The sequence below is a fragment of the Sinocyclocheilus rhinocerous genome, unplaced genomic scaffold, assembly GCF_001515625.1.
Source record: "Sinocyclocheilus rhinocerous isolate Xijiao unplaced genomic scaffold, SAMN03320098_v1.1 scaffold200, whole genome shotgun sequence".
Classification (NCBI taxonomy): domain Eukaryota; kingdom Metazoa; phylum Chordata; class Actinopteri; order Cypriniformes; family Cyprinidae; genus Sinocyclocheilus; species Sinocyclocheilus rhinocerous.
Window position 1 is genome coordinate 2,825,716 of NW_015641014.1, and position 17,662 is coordinate 2,843,377.

Genomic DNA, 17,662 nt, shown 5'->3' on the forward strand with positions numbered 1-17,662 from the left:
TCCCTACAACTTTCTTCTTTGTCACATTACATCTCTTCTCGTCTTGGTCAGATCTATTAATATTGCACCATTCAGGGCTGAGGCACGGTGGCCCAGCGCCGAGCCGAGTGCCACAAGATGTTCCACTCTGGCAAACAGATGGCCTGCTCGTGTCTTGGCTCCTACCGCTCAATTAACCGCTAACGACCAACTGAGACGGCAGCAGCATCATCCTAACGAACACGGCCCAGTCTGGCTCTCCTTGTCGGGGGAAAAAAATCTCACACACACACAGAAGGAGAGACTGACGACAAAACCTTGCTTGTGGACGACAAAACCAATTTAGTTTTTTGGCTTAATACATATTATACAAGAAAAGTTTACTGAGAGAAACTGTTCTGCATGGTAAAAAAAAAGAGAAGGAAATAGGACTATATATTAATATCTATTATATGACTATATATACTTGAGGTATTTACCGTTGTCAGTAAGTAAATAAGTAAACATATATAAAAAATACACACTCAGGCACACACACACACACACACATAAGACACGTATGAAACTAAAATAATGTGAAAAAATAAAATACACACAAAGTGTGTATGACTATGTATGTATGTGTGTGTGTGTGTATTTTATTTTTTCAAATTATTTTAGTTTCATACGTGTCTCTTGTGTGGTCAAGTCCTGAATCACTTTATTTCCAGCAGTAACTGATGGTAATAGAAAGCTTTTTATGTCCCATCTAGAGGCCATTATGGTTGCTTATAAGGGTGAATGTGGAGGAGTGTGTCACGGGGAGAATGTGTGATTATGGGATGGAGGGTGAAGGGGATGCGAGTAATTACATTAAGGTTGGAGCATGACTGGTCATCACTGCCCCTAATTTGAAGACACATTCACAGTCTGAACTTTTTGATTGCAAAAATACACATTTTTTTTGAGTCGCTTCTGAAGATGCACATGCAGTCCAATGAATCCAGTGTACACATTCCCTGTAGTCAAGAGAAAAAAATCAAAATATTGGTCTTTGAATCACCAACAGCTCACTGAGCCTAATCCCTGTATCAAACGACAGCTGATGCAAAAAAAAAAAAGTTATGCTTTACAACAACAGCACCACTTATTGATTTTCCTTGAGGCTACATGTATTGATTGGGAGTTTTGGAATGAGCGTGAAAATCTGAGACTTGAAGGCTTTGTCCAGAAATTGCATTTGCTGTGTTATACAAATTGTACATTAAATAATTAAATATACAACTGATTTAGTTACATATACATATACATGTGTGTGTGTGTGTGTGTGTGTGTGTGTACGTATATATAGGGGAAAAAATGAAATAAATTCTATTTATTGCATTACATATATTAATTACACGATTTTCCATGTAGAGTTTATGAAAGTATTGTAAATATATAAAAAAAAGTAACGTAATAAATAAAAATAAATAAACATGCATTATTACTATTTTTTACTATATTTATGTATTAGAATTTATATTAAAAGCAGCATGTTTATACATTATACATACACATACTGTACACACACACACACATATATATATTTACATATACACATTTATATATTTACATATACACATTTATAAATACCACCTCCTGAACAAATGACTCTTATGATCTGGATCTTTTTAGTGAATCAAAACATACAGCACAACCTGTGTAGTCCACCTCCTGAACAAATGACTCATATGATCTGGATCTTTTTAGTGAATCAAAACATACAGCACAACCTGTGTAGTCCACCTCCTGAACAAATGACTCATATGATCTGGATCTTTTTAGTGAATCAAAACATACAGCACAACCTGTGTAGTCCACCTCCTGAACAAATGACTCATATGATCTGGATCTTTTTAGTGAATCAAAAACATACAGTACAACCTGTGTAGTCCAACTCCTGAACAATTGACTCTTATGATCTGGATCTTTTTAGTGAATCACAAACATACAGTGCATTCAGTGTCACCAAAACAATTCAATTGAACAACTGAATAAACTATTTTCAGTAATTTATAACCATATAGCGCAACGAATGTAGCCCAACCAGTTCCTGAACAAACTATTCCGAAAAAACAGTGATTCCCAAATGATTCTTATGAGTCAGTTCTTTTTAATGAATCAAAAAATATACAGCGTATTCAGTGTAGCCAAATCAACCGCTGAGCAAATGACTCCTACACATCAGTTATTTTCAGTAAATCAAAACTGTGGGGCAGCAAGCATATGATGACGGTTGATTTTTATTAGGCAGTTCTTATTAGTGAATCAAACCCATATAGCACAACCAATGTAGTTCAAATGATTCCCAAACAAGTGAATAATTTCCTTATGATTAATGTAGTCCTGAACGGATTATGCTTATGAGCCATCTTTTTAGTGAATAAAAAACATTCAGCATGACTAGTGTAGTCCAACTGATTCCCAAATATCACTTCTCATTAGTGAGTCAAAACCATATAGCGCAACCAATGTAGTTCAACCAATTCCCGAACAAATAATTCTCATGAATCAGTTCTTTTTAGTTATTAAAAACGTAGTGCAACCAGTGTAGTCCAAACTATTCCTGAACGAATGATTCTGATTAGCCGTTTTTTTTCAATGGTATAAAAAACCATTTAGCACGACAATTTAGTCCAACAGATTCATAAATGAATGATACTTATGAGTCATTTCTTATTAGTGAGTCAAAACCATATAGCACAACCAATGCAGTTCAAACGATTCCCAAACAAAGTATTCTTTACAAGTCAAACACATACATTTGTACATTTATGTTACACTTACTTATTACTAGTGCTGTCATATGATTAATCGCGATTAATCGCATCCAAAATAAAAGTTTTTGTTTACATAATATGTGTGTATGTACTGTGTATATTTATTATGTATATATAAATAAATACACATGCATGTATACATTTAAGAAAAATATGTTGTTTATATATTAAACATATTTATATATAATATAAATTAAATGAATATTAATATATACATGTAAATACATGTAAATATTTTCAAAATATATACTGTATGTGTGTGCATTTATACATACATAATAAATATACACAGTACACACACATACAATATGTAAACAAAAACTTTTATTTTGAATGTGATTAATCGCGATTAATCGTTTGACAGCACTACTTATTACCTAAATTCTATCTTGACTGTCTTTAACAAATATTTCTTTCTTGAAAGTACAAAAAAGTTGGGACCATAAAGGAACCAGAATTGTTCAGAAGAATCACTAACTACCTGAACAAAAACACATTTTATATAATAAGTGTAATTATTCATATAACACCACATCATCTCCATCGCAACACACTTTTGTGCTCTCACCAGGCAGGAAAAGGAGTCGTTCATGCGGTGTATGAGTGTGTGTTTCTGCAGGATGAAGAACAGGCTGGCGTGGTCGAAGTTGCAGGGCATGGCAGAGATGAGCTCCTCCACTCCCTGTCTCTGAGTCTTCTCCAAACCTGCGCCAGAAACACATACACAGTCAGAAATCTGGCACGCGCTGGCATACGGCACCATTCTGTGCTGAAAATCCCATCCCCACCACGAGAGATGGCCAGTTAATGCCTGTTTGTGCTGTAAATACATAAAGACGTCCATTAGGGCAAAGGAAACAAACATTTAATTACTAAATAGCAAAATAGCATTATATAAAAGGCCAAACAAATATTGCAAACAATTTTATATGTACTACTATTCAAATTAAGCCACCGTAGTGGAACACAAGTGTGGTTCACACCTTGAAGCGCTGTGTAAAAGCCTGAAATCTGTGTTTGGTTACACACTCTCCATCTCCGTACACAGCCTGAGTGTTTGCATTTCACCTCTTTTGGCCAAAGCTACACTGTGAAACTCAGTTTTCCACATTTCAGCTGGCAGGCGCTCTGAAACGTTAGCGAAGCATGGCTGTAAACTGAAATAAATATCAGCACCAAAGTGCTCTAATTTATCAATCGAACACCTCTCGCATTCAAACCAGCATTCAGCCTTTTAAAATAAAGGCCAGGTCTGGCTAAAAAAAACACCCTGTGGCCTTCACTAAGCCGCGACAGGCTGAATGTTCTGATCTTTAGCGCATTAAACGCTTAAAACGCAGCTGTGTGGAAACAGAATATAAACAATAACATGTGACTTCGAAGCACTTAAAGCAATTTTTTCGGTGACTGGTGAAGACAGGTGAGTTGTATAAAAGTGATGTCACTCGTTCTCGACCTTGAGTAAAAGGAGCGCACCTTTGTGAAAGCGCTGTAATTAGGACGAACGCAGGCGCACGTTAGCCGACGTACGCATTCAGACTTCCTGACACGGCTTGGGTGGAGAAAAACGGGGGAAAATTGAATGCGGGAGCGAAAAAAAAAAAAACCTTTGCGAAGGGGCCGAGGGGTCAGGGCAAGTCAGAGAAAGAAGGAGCCGAGAGAAAGACGCGAGGCAGAAAAAGCAGGAGAAAGCACTGAAAGTGTGCCCAAGTTCATTTCCAGTCCTTTCACGAACGTCCTCAAAATGGGCTAATGCGAGGTCCGTGAAAAGCCTAACACTCGCTGGCGGCGTGTTGAGAGCCCACATATGCGGAGCGAGGGCCTTCGCTTCTCAAGCACCACAAAAGACCAAGGCTTTTGAGACGCATCTCCTGACGCCTCCATGGCCAGCGGCACCTTCTTGAGACGAGCATTAGTGATTGCTTTTATTAACGCTGCCATTTCTGGCATGCCAACGACTTGGTATTGATGGTGAAAAGCCCCGTTCTTGCCTGGAAGCAGTGTGGGCATTTGTTGGTTCCCCCCAAAACATCACTTGTTGGGTGCTCAGAAGTACCATCTCCCAATCGACAAGCGTCGGCCCATTGTCTGTTCTTTTAATTCGATGTAGGTCATTTTACGTTCGTTACATAGAGAAAAAAAGAGACAAAAGAGGAGCGTGGTATTGATCCACGTTGAGAGTCTGACGGATGGGGTTTGACAGGAGCAGCACATTGATCCGTGTCAACTTCAAGTTACTGCTATTATCCATGGACAAGTGGATGGAGTCAGTGCGGAGGGGGTGCGTCGTCTTTAATCCCAGCTGAAGGGGCCCGTGCCAGGCGGTCACGCCAGCAGTCACATCCATCTGACATCTCTCCACAAGGCAGACGGGAGCTTTATGACAGGTATCCACACGGCAGCGGGGCGATATCGCAGGTACGGCTCGGCGGGTCGCTTCAAGTGAATCCAGCTGGAGTCGGAAAGACTAATGAGGCAGGACAAGACATCGGTGTTCCTTCAGATATGAAACACCGATCTGGCTATGAGAGGACTCCGGGTAGTGTTGAGCGTAAGGCAGCGAGACAGATCTCTGCGAATCAATCCATGATAGGAAATCCAATGTCAGGACGAGTTAATAACTTCATTGACTCGCCGAAACGTGGCAGATTTTGTTAACAGGCGTCAAATGGGACTGGATTTTACGTGAATTCGTTGGATTCATTTAGTGATGAAAAGTATTTCTGAAAGAATGCATGACCTTTTAATTTGGCCGAATACTACGGTTATCAGTGGCTGCGATGATACTCGCGCATTCATGCCGTTTTGGCGATCCGAGGAACTTTTCCATGTTATTTGTCAAACAATTCGCTATCATTCGAGGTGGCTTTTGCATTGAATCTCGGAGGCATGAAAAGATGTGTATGAGGTCCAGTAAGACAAGAGGGAAGAGACCTTGAAAAACATTTTATGAAAGTCAAATGGCGCGCTTGTGAAGTCGAGTGCCAGCGCATGCACATTATTAACTCATAAAAGCCTGTTTTCATGTTCACAATCACCATCAGCACTCAAAAAGGAAGCTTTATAGTGATTTTATACATATACTGTATATGAGCAAGATTTATAAATCGAAATGCTAGTTTTAAGCCATGTTCCTTAGCTTTTACGGTAAATGAATGCCCTGGAGCTCACAGAACGCTTCTTCAGATGCGATAAGGACATGAACCTCATTCGGCTCACTCTCCGTTTGTTGAAAGTGAGCAAACTGTAGCATTTCAGTTGTGTAAGTGCTCCTCCTTTCACTCAGCAGCAGTGTTTGGGTTTTTCAAGCCCCCCGCTGACATTTGTTTAGACTGTGTCTGTGCTGCGGCCCAATGGATCGATGGCTGGCCACCACAACCTCCAATTTCAAAGTCCATTCAGGAGGAGACAGCTGAAGGTGGCAGAAAAAGAGCCCACCTTATTTTAAAAAAATGGTCTGAAATCAAGAAAATCACAAAACAAAAGACACTTATTAGGATCATATTAGTATGACATATAACATACTGAGTAAGGACACGGGGGCATCTTTTTGGGCGTTCCCTCCTCTGCAGTTCTGCTGGTTCTGGGTGGGCGCTACTGGTTTATAGGATTGGCCTGTGGCACGGTACATGGCCTGGACCCAAAGAGCGCGATCCTGATCGTCATTGCTGGCGAACACCACCATATCGCCTTCTCGGACGAAAGTGTGCCCAAGTTCATTTCCAGTCCTTTCACGAACGTCCTCAAAATGGGCTAATGCGAGGTCCGTGAAAAGCCTAACACTCGCTGGCGGCGTGTTGAGAGCCCACATATGCGGAGCGAGGGCCTTCGCTTCTCAAGCACCACAAAAGACCAAGGCTTTTGAGACGCATCTCCTGACGCCTCCATGGCCAGCGGCACCTTCTTGAGACGAGCATTAGTGATTGCTTTTATTAACGCTGCCATTTCTGGCATGCCAACGACTTGGTATTGATGGTGAAAAGCCCCGTTCTTGCCTGGAAGCAGTGTGGGCATTTGTTGGTTCCCCCCAAAACATCACTTGTTGGGTGCTCAGAAGTACCATCTCCCAATCGACAAGCGTCGGCCCATTGTCTGTTCTTTTAATTCGATGTAGGTCATTTTACGTTCGTTACATAGAGAAAAAAAGAGACAAAAGAGGAGCGTGGTATTGATCCACGTTGAGAGTCTGACGGATGGGGTTTGACAGGAGCAGCACATTGATCCGTGTCAACTTCAAGTTACTGCTATTATCCATGGACAAGTGGATGGAGTCAGTGCGGAGGGGGTGCGTCGTCTTTAATCCCAGCTGAAGGGGCTTATTAGGATCATATTAGTATGACATATAACATACTGAGTAAGGACACGGGGGCATCTTTTTGGGCGTTCCCTCCTCTGCAGTTCTGCTGGTTCTGGGTGGGCGCTACTGGTTTATAGGATTGGCCTGTGGCACGGTACATGGCCTGGACCCAAAGAGCGCGATCCTGATCGTCATTGCTGGCGAACACCACCATATCGCCTTCTCGGGCAGCACTGAAGAAGGCTCTGCCTCCCTGAAGACCTGCAGAGATTGGTTTTAGCAAATTAATACATGTCAATTCTCTCAAGAACACTTCACTAAGAAATACATTCATGTGTGGTTTTGTTGCTCTATTTAGGCATCTACACATCAATCATAATGTGTTTCATGCAGCTGATGCTAAAAAAAATGCTCACACTTTATTTTAAGGTTCAATTCTCACTATTAACAAACCATTAACTATGACTTTTGCCTCAATAAACTCCTAATTTGCTGCTTATTAATAGTTAGTAAGGTAGTTGTTAAGTTTAGGGATTGGGTAGGATTAGGGATGTAGAATATGGTCATGAAGAATGTGTGCTTTATAAATGCTAATAAACAGCCAATCTGTTAATAATAGGAATGCTAATATGCAACTAGTTAATACTGATAATTGGTCCCTATACTAAAGTGTTACCAAAATAATCTCAAAGTAAAGTTGCTTTGAACTTTGATAAACATAAAAAAACAACACACACACACACACACACACACACACACGGGTCAAAGACATTAAGATGTCTGCATCAAAATAAATTTACAAAAGTGATTTTATGTCCATAGAAAGCACGTCTTCTGTAACTCAGGGAAAAATGTATGATATTTATTTTTTGCTCGGAAAAACAAAAACAAAATTGCAATTAAATTAAACAGAAAACTTTTTACATTTTTTTGGAAACAACAACAACAGTTTAAAGCAGTATTACACATATTGTTTTTATGCTTAAACCCTTTTTCGTCTTTGACCCACACACAAAAACATTTTATAGATATTTATATTTTAATAAAATATATTATTACAAGATTATAAACAAACATATAACTTTCAACGTAATACAGATATTCATAATGCATTTAATATGTATTTGTGTATATAAATATATATATATAAAAATAACATAAAACATTTATTTTACTCCACACTATTGCATTATTATTATTATTAATACAGAATATTCTAAATCTTTACATGTTATTTCCACCTAATTTAATTCTCTGTAATTAAACATATTCTGGTTTTCTACAATAAGTCATACCCGCTTCATTTAAGTTCATAATGTGCATCTCTTTCAAATGCAGCAAATGTGAAATTCAATTTTAAGACAGAGGTCACTGAAATTCATTTTAACCATGATTATTCATCCAATTTTGAACTAAATTCTAAACGCCCACATGAGCATTAATAAATAAGGCATTAGTGTTGAAGTGTGAGTGTACCTGGCTGCGGATCGGAGTAATCTACCGTATACCCGTCCAACTGCATCAGCTCATGCGGCTCGGACTTCTTCTCCCGGTAACTGCACATGGCAAATGTGTACTGACTCACCTGAATAACAGAACAGAGAGGAAATCATCTTAACACAATCTCTTTTTTTTCCCGTCCAAAATTGTAACAAAATGTTATTATATTTGTATGCTACACAGAGCTTAAAAAATGTAGAATTTATATCTAAACTGTCATTTATGTCACAAATGAAGGTAACACCAAATGAAAACATGGAATTTTTATATTTTGTGCATTGTGTATTTTGTGGTATTTTACTCAAATGTACCAATTAAAAATAATTATGATGTCACAATGTATTCTGACTGGTCAGCTATATTTCTTGCTATTATTTGTGTGTGTGTGTTACACATCAAATTAAACAACATAACCTGCTGATTCATTCAACACGATCACAAATCAAACCATACTTACCTTAAAACAGGTTTTTTCCTGATAAAATATTTTACACAAAAATGATGGTGTTATCTCTGGAGGCTGGTAGTTATGTACGATAGTAATTTATTCATTTATTTTATTAAATCAATGATGGTGCAGCACTCGTACACTAAAAAAACTACAGTTTTCCTTCAGAAAAACAACAAAAACCACATTTGTAAACACAAAATGCATGAGACATTCAAAAATTAATTTGCCGAAAAAAAACACACTTATAGTTATTTTGACAAAGTCATTTGAAAAACTTTTTTTTTTCAGCAAATGAATTAAATTTATACATAAAGCTGTAATTAGGAAATCTGCCCACCTGAACAAGCACAAAATATCTTCTCTTCCATCGCTTCCAAACTCTCTGGCCTAAAGCGTAAAGATACCTACAGAGAAAAAAAAAAACAACATTATGATGAGTGTCATGGATTAATCAAATCGACAGCAGAAACGTCCCCCCATTTACGAACATGATTTAAAAAATCATCATGTTAAAACATAACATCATATTCATTACGCCAAGGTGCAAAACCCATAGCCTATAGAAAGTTTACAGAGTTTAGTTGCAGTCATTCATTAATTCCCCAAACGCCTGAATTCTGTCGCGTTCACTCAATGACAGAGAGGAAAAAACATCGGCTATTGATTAAGCGCACATTCTTAGGACTATAACAAAAAGGAAGAATGTGTGCAGAAATATGGGTGAGGTGAAATCAATTCTTCATAAATGGACACACAGCGCCTGTGGGGGAAAAGCTCCAGTCAAGGTTGAGGGAGCAATGAGTGCATGGAAGCGGGCCAATCTGGGTTAACATGTGGCAGAGGTAATCATCCACTTGTGAAAGTGATTTTCAGCTCACTCTCCGACACCTTTCTGATACACATGATCCCATTTAGACGGCAACAATGGCCGGATAACGGCGGGCGAGACGACCTCCAGGTGAACACGCGCGCTGCAGGCACTTTCCAGCCAACTAATAATAATAATAATAATAATAACAATCTTCTGGCTAAAAACACTGGCTAAATAAAACTGAAATATGGAGTCAGATTCATTGTCTTAAGCTGATATGATTTATTATTTTTTCTAACCTACTCAGTAGAAAGCACTCAACCTGTTTGCAAAAATATTAAATTTACATATAACCTGTTTTTCTCATCCGAGAAAAGTCAATAGGTTTATCACTCGGATAAATTGCACAATGCAAGTTATGATACTGCACTGAGCTTTTAAACACGATACAAATGTTAACCTCCCAATTTATGTCAACATGACTGTAAAAAGTCAAATTAAACATATTAAGAGATCACTATGCGGAAAAAGTGGCATTACATGTTAGATGTAAGTGGTTATTACAACGGTTGCAGTGCCCCCATGTGGTTGAATGGCAGTATTTTTAATTGGGCCTCATTTGTGAAACAAGCAGAACTGATTTCTCTGTGGTTTTAACTAATGGCATTATTAAACAAATGGGCATTCAGTTTAGTGCCTTAATATATGTAAAAAAAATATTTTAAGAATGATTTGCATAGAAATGCGTTCTTGTAATTATCAGGACATTGTTTCTTTGCTCTAAAACCAGCGTTGTTAATGTTATCTAAAACTAAATCTATTTTAAAAAAGTTTTTCAGTAATTTAAATAAAACTGAAATTAAATAAAATATAAATTTTCGATTAGAAATGCTGCATTTGGCAACTAACTAAATGAATACTTTAGAAGAACTACAATTACTAAAACTAAAACGGACATAAAAATACATCTAAAAACTGAATCATGAATGATTTGCATAGAAATACACTCTTGTAGCTATCAGTGCATTGTTCCTTTGCTCATTGCACTTAACTGAAACTATAAAAAAATAGAAATATTAGTCAAATAATAATAATAATAATTTGGAAAACCTGTAGGAAAAATAGAAATGGTGCCTTGGCAACTACACAAAATAAATGTAAGTTTCGTTTTTTTTGTACTAAAATTACTAAAACTACAACTGCAAAAAAACAAAAAACAAAACAAAAAAAACTGACGAGAAAACTTTACAAACAAACAATGAATGAATGAATGAATAAATAAATAAATAAATGACAAAAAATTATAAAAATACAAGAAAATTAAAAAAAGGTATAGAAATAATACTAAAACAGCATATTAAACTCCCATTACAATGCTATATCTTTCGGTCTTCACTGCTTTTAGCATAGGTAGTATAAAATATCACATGCAATAACACAAATCAACGAGTCATAAATGCGATGTGTGGCTGTAACCAAAGGGTAAGGTTAAAAGAGATTTTATGAGAGAAAAATGCAAACATGTAAAAAGGGCTTTAATGTGTGCCCTGGCCCTCAAACTAAAGAGGGCAAAGATGGTTTTAAAGGCATACAAAAAGAAGTATAAAAAGGAGCATGGGAGAGAAAGAAAGAGGCAGTGAGCATAAGTGAGACCGAGACAGACTGATCAGACTGGCTCTCTCTCAGGGCCAGGCTGGGGTCACTCCACAAAACTGAATGGCTCCCAATTCTTCAGTCGCTCTGCTGATAAACAGATGGCTTCTTTTAATGGGGTGCACTCAACCTGAAAATCTCCCTGCCGATCTCTCTCTCTCTCTCTTCCCATGCACTGGGACAGTCATCAGGTGTTTGTGTGTCGGTATATGAGCAATTGGACAACACCTAAGACTGAAATGGTACGATTTTGGTCTTACAAATCTCAAATGAGACCAAAAAGCATCATGAATTTAGCCTGTTCCTCACACAAATGTGGCGTTAGAGGATTTGGAATATGCTGCACGAGTCAAATGCTGCGTTCAAGTCCTCCTGGGAAGTCATAATTACGACGTCAAATGTGTTCAAGTCACTTTGGTCAGAGAAAGATGGCAATGTAACTTTTCTACAAAAAAAACCAAAACAAAGTATTTAAACTCTACTTTTACAAAATTACGAATAAAGAGTGTACATTGGGTGTGTTTTGGATTTTTGTTTTTATGTTTTCATATATACATATATATCTATATATATTGTACAATCAAAGTACTCTTTTTTTTGCATGCAAATTACATATTTTATTGTAAATGGGGGAAAAAATTTATTAATTGCAACAAATTTATCCTTAAGACGTTGTATCCATTTTATCCACCATTTCTTTCGCATTGACAGGCTTCCAACTGGGAAACTCTGGGCTTAAAGAAAGATCAGAATTTCTCACTTGTAATAACTTTAATAATGACTTTTTGGTGGACTTTTTACTTTTTGTAAATATGATCCTTCTGACGTATTTATAAGTCAAAAAGTCGTAATTACAATGTCAGCTGTGTTTAAGTCACTTTGGTCAGAGCTAGATGGTGATGTAACTTTTCAGCAAATGTATCAATATTTTTCAAATTACTTTTTATTTTTACAAAATAATGAATAATGAATGTACATCAGGTGGTTTTTTTGTTGCTTTTTTATGTTTTTATTTAAATTATTAATCTGTTGTAAATTTAATCATATATTCTATCAAAATTGCACAATACTATTGTATTTTCAATTTTGGTAACTTTTTATTTTTGTTTCATTTGTTAACTACATTAGTTAACAAGAAATAATGAAAATACTGATTTTAAAGCATTTATTAACCTTAATGTTAATTTCAACATTGTATCTGTTCAATATTATTTACTGGGCTTGAGCTAGCATGAACAATGTTTTTTTATTAACTAACATTAACAAGGATTAATAAATACTTTAGAAAATGTATTGCTCATTTTTAGTTACTGTTAGTTAATGAATTCATTAATGGAACCTTATTGTAAAGTGTATTTTGTACATTCTTAAAACTTAAAAACTCCAAAAACTTTTTTGTTGCTTTTTTATGTTTTTATTTAAATTATTAATCTGTTGTAAATTTAATCATATATTCTATCAAAATTGCACAATACTATTGTATTTTCAATTTTTGTTTCATTTGTTAACTACATTAGTTAACAAGAAATAATGAAAATACTGATTTTAAAGCATTTATTAACCTTAGTTAATGTTAATTTCAACATTGTATCTGTTCAATATTATTTACTGGGCTTGAGCTAGCATGAACAATGTTTTTTTATTAACTAACATTAACAAGGATTAATAAATACTTTAGAAAATGTATTGCTCATTTTTAGTTACTGTTAGTTAATGAATTCATTAATGGAACCTTATTGTAAAGTGTATTTTGTACATTCTTAAAACTTAAAAACTCCAAAAACTTAAGTTTTACTGTAAATAAATTCAGTAACACTTTAGTGTAGGAAGCGATTCTAACTAATAACTAGTTGCATATTAGCATGCCTACTATTAACAGATTGGCTGTTTATTAGCATTTATAAAGCACACATTCTTCATGAGCATATTCTACATCCCTAATCCTACCCAATACCTAAACTTAACAACTACCTTACTAACTATTAATAAGCAGAAAATTTGCAGTTTATTGAGGCAAAAGTCATTGTTAATAGGTTTGTTAATAGCGAAAAGTGGACCTTAAAATAAAGTGTGACCATAAATTCTTTTTTTTTTCTTCCGTCAAATTTACAATCACTCACATCCATTGCATCCGACTTGTTTTCTCACATACATGTCATAAACTTTGAACCTCAGCGCTAAAAGAAAGTTTAGAGTTGTTATAATTTGTTGTAGTGTTCATTTGCGTTCAACTCATAAATGTGATCTTTCCAACTTGAATGCACCAAAAGACTATTTTAAAGTATTATTCATTAAAAATATTGTCTGAAGTGTCTTATGGAAAGAAGGCAAGTTTTTATTTTAGAGCAAATAAATAAAATGTCACAATTAATATAACTTTGATTATCAATATGTCTCAGCACAGTATCTGTGTGAGAATGGTCTAAGTTTGTGTCTGTCTGAGCATGTAAGTGGTCCTCTGCAATGTCTTGTGAGGTCCGTTAAAAAGGTAATTGCAGGTTGAAGAGGCTTCTGCCAATTAGAGCAGGCCTCTCAGGGAGCCGCTCTACAGAGGAAACACACAGGGTCTCTGTGTAATTAGCAGGCTGATGGCAGTGATCTGACCCCTGACCCCGTCCCGCTGAGGGAAGGACCCCAGCAGCTGGTACTGGAACTTTGGCATTAACTGACAGAGCCCATTCTGGATGAGTAAATACAGACAGACAGAAGGATCTGTCATTTTTTTCTTCCCTTGCAATTGTGTTGCTTTTAAAATATACCAAATGACCAGCAAATTTTAAAAAGCTACTGTTTCAATGCTTTCTTTTAAATATTTTATTTACTTGTTTAACGGTGCCAATTTTTTATTTAATGTTTTTAATGTTGCTCTTTGAATATACACTATTTACTTTTTAATTTGTAATCTGTTTTTCCTCCCTTGTAATTTTGTTGCTTTTAAACATACCAAAACTGAATTCTTGAACAGCAAATTTAAAATAAACACACTTTTATAATTAAGTTTGTTTACTTATGTCTAATATTGTCATTTTTTATGAAATGTTGCTATTTATTTGAATGTTCATTATTTATTATTTAATTTGAAAATAAATAAATAAATAAAAATAAGTAATAAATAAAAATAAAAAATTAAATGTGCGTCATCACGCGCGACGTAGGCGGAAGTACCGACCCATTGTTTACAAAGCGAACATGCAAAAAAAGTCAAATGCCCTTTACAAAAAAGGTAAAACAACAATGTTGGATGATTTTAAAGTTGGAGGAGAAAATGAGATGGAGTTTTTAAACGAAGTACAAAGACGAAGAACTAACCGCGTGTGACCTTTCCAACAGGATTACGTAATGTGTGAAGATGCGCATCGCAGAGCTAGAGCAAGCCGAGCATTTGTGGTTAAAAAGTGGATAAATATAAATTTTATTCAGAAAATGACCGATCGTTTCGCTAGATAAGACCCTTATTCCTTGGCTGGGATCGTGTACAGAGTCCTTTGAAGCTTCACTGAAACTGCATTTTGACGTTCAAATTGTTGGCCACCATTGAAGTCCACCATATAGACAAAAATCCTGAAATGTTTTCCTCAAAAAAACTTCATTTCTTTGCGACTGAAGAAAGAAAGACATGAACATCTTGGATGACATGGGGGTGAGAAAATTATTAAGGTTTTATTTTTATTTTGGAAGTGAACTTATCCTTTAAGGGATCAGGGACAAGATACTGTTTCCTGAGAGGCTCCTGGAAGTCCAAGGAAACGTAATGTGTGAGATGAGGAGACTCACAAGAATAATAAATGAACACAAGGTGGCACTATAACCACATTTTGTCCAAAGCACATCATTCATGTAAACTTGCTTCCAGCCAAATGGTGTTAGTTTTTTTCCCATTCAATCAAATGCTAACTATATATATATATATATATATATATATAAACACACACACACAAACTGACACATACCATTACAAGTTTACTTTAAGACTTACATATTTATTCTATATTTATGCTGATATAATGCTGATTATTTCCTACCTGTGAGAAATGACCTGTATATTATTCAATAAAACTTATTTATCCATGGATTTTCTATTTGTAGTTTTCATTCGTGCATTGTTTTTTTCTCTTCTCATGGCTTATATAATAGCACATGAGGACGTATTCAGATCCTGGAGGTCAGGATTGAGCATCATTACAGACGTACCCGCTGTGCTTCATGTTGGGGGGTTTGTCCATGCGAACCGCCAGTTTGATTTTCAGATCCACGTCTTGGCTGTTCTTAGGCACTACCATCTTGTGCAACTCTGCCATTTTGGGCCCATTTGTGGTGGGGTGAAGGACAACCTGGACAGTATGAGAGAAAGTAAGAGAGAGAAACTTTATTAAGACCGATACACCTGGACAGGCAGCTGGAGAGATAGGTGTGAAAGGGATGATGGGAGACGAGAGAAAAAGAGGGTTAGACTGATGAACAGGGAGAGACGGCAGGAGAAATTTGATGGAGGAGGTGCAGTCTGTTTGGCGCGAGTCTCTAATGGGGAGTCTCCATCTGTTACTCTAGGAGCGTGAGCCCTAATGACTAGAGATTTCCTCGCCTGTAGCTCACTTTCCCCTCACACACATACAAACATATGTGCACGCACTGTGTGCAGAACATCTGTTCCCGCAACATCAGCCAATAATTGAGCATGTTGTGCAGATCGAACACAGAGGTAGCTTGATGTAAACCTCAGTGGTGGATGGAAGGACAGACTCTCGTCTCACCCGGCCCAGCTCCTTGTCCTCCAAAGCCAGGACTCCGGTGCTTTCGGTGAAGAGTTTGACTTTGACCACGGGCAGGGGGTGTGTGGTGGTGAAATCTCCTTGTGTGCCCCACCTGTAGAAAAAGAAAACAAATCAGCCGTCACAATAGGAGACTTCATTTTGTATTCACCACTTCTCCAGACCCACGATGAAGTGTCTGCTGAATATTTCCTGTCTTTGTTTGATCAAATTAGTATGTGGGATGGTAAAGTGTCTATTTGCTTTTGTAAAACTTTGATTTTGTTGTTATATGTATATATATGTTTTACTTCAGTGTTTTGTTCATTTAATTTTTTTTACACTAATAAGAAAGCTCAAATAAAACAGACCAAACATTTTGTTTGTTTGCATATGATAGATCTTGACATCAAGACATTAAAAAATGTTTACTCAAAAAGCAACACTAAAAAACTAAATTTAACTCTAAAAACCAGAAATAAAAAGACAAGACATTAAATAAAAATGGACTCAAAAAGTAAGACTGAAAACAAGAAATGACTCCAAACACAAGACTTAAAACATAACTTGACTTAAAAAAAACAAGAAATGAATCCAAAAACAAGACTTAAAACATGACTTGACTTCAAAAACAAGAAATTACTCCAAACACAAGAAATGACTCCAAACACAAGACTTAAAACATAACTTGACTTAAAAAAAACAAGAAATGAATCCAAAAAGACTTAAAACAAGACTTGACTTCAAAAACAAGAAATTACTCCAAACACCAGACTTAAAACAAGACTTGACTTCAAAAACAAGAAATGACTCCAAAGACAAGACTTAAAACATGACTTGACTCAAAAAAACAAAACAAGAAATGACTCCAAACACAAGACTTCAAACAAGACTTGACTTCAAAAACAAGAAATTACTCCAAACACAAGACTTAAAACATGACTTGACTTCAAAAACAAGAAATGACTCCAAAGACAAGACTTCAAACAAGACTTGACTTCAAAAACAAGAAATGACTCCAAAGACAAGACTTAAAACATGACTTGACTTCAAAAACAAGAAATGAATCCAAACACAAGACTTAAAAGCAAGACTTGACTTCAAAAACAAGAAATGAATCCAAACACAAGACTTAAAACAAGACTTGACTTCAAAAACAAGAAATGAATCCAAAAAACAAGACTTAAAACATGACTTGACGTCAAAAACAGGAAATGACTCCAAACACAAGACTTAAAACATAACTTGACTTTAAAAAAAAACAAGAAATGAATCCAAAAACAAGACTTAAAACATGACTTGACTTAAAAAAACAAGAAATGAATCCAAAAAACAAGACTTAAAACAAGACTTGACTTCAAAAACAAGAAATGACTCCAAACACAAGACTTCAAACAAGACTTGACTTCAAAAACAAGAAAT

General features: G+C 36.1%; 1 protein-coding gene across 4 annotated transcripts in view; it reads right to left on the reverse strand.

Moving 5' to 3' along the window:
- Positions 1-17,662, reverse strand: part of LOC107753627 (calcium-dependent secretion activator 2-like) — a 158,460-nt gene that overhangs the window by 53,248 nt on the left and 87,550 nt on the right. For all 4 annotated transcript variants that reach the window (XM_016569837.1, XM_016569836.1, XM_016569835.1 and 1 more), the window contains exons 7-12: positions 16,244-16,355; positions 15,684-15,823; positions 9,366-9,432; positions 8,554-8,662; positions 7,132-7,338; positions 3,349-3,485 (exon numbers count right to left, since the gene is read on the reverse strand). In XM_016569837.1, the coding sequence (XP_016425323.1) occupies positions 3,349-3,485; positions 7,132-7,338; positions 8,554-8,662; positions 9,366-9,432; positions 15,684-15,823; positions 16,244-16,355 (772 nt within the window). The remainder of the gene's footprint in view (positions 1-3,348; positions 3,486-7,131; positions 7,339-8,553; positions 8,663-9,365; positions 9,433-15,683; positions 15,824-16,243; positions 16,356-17,662) is intronic.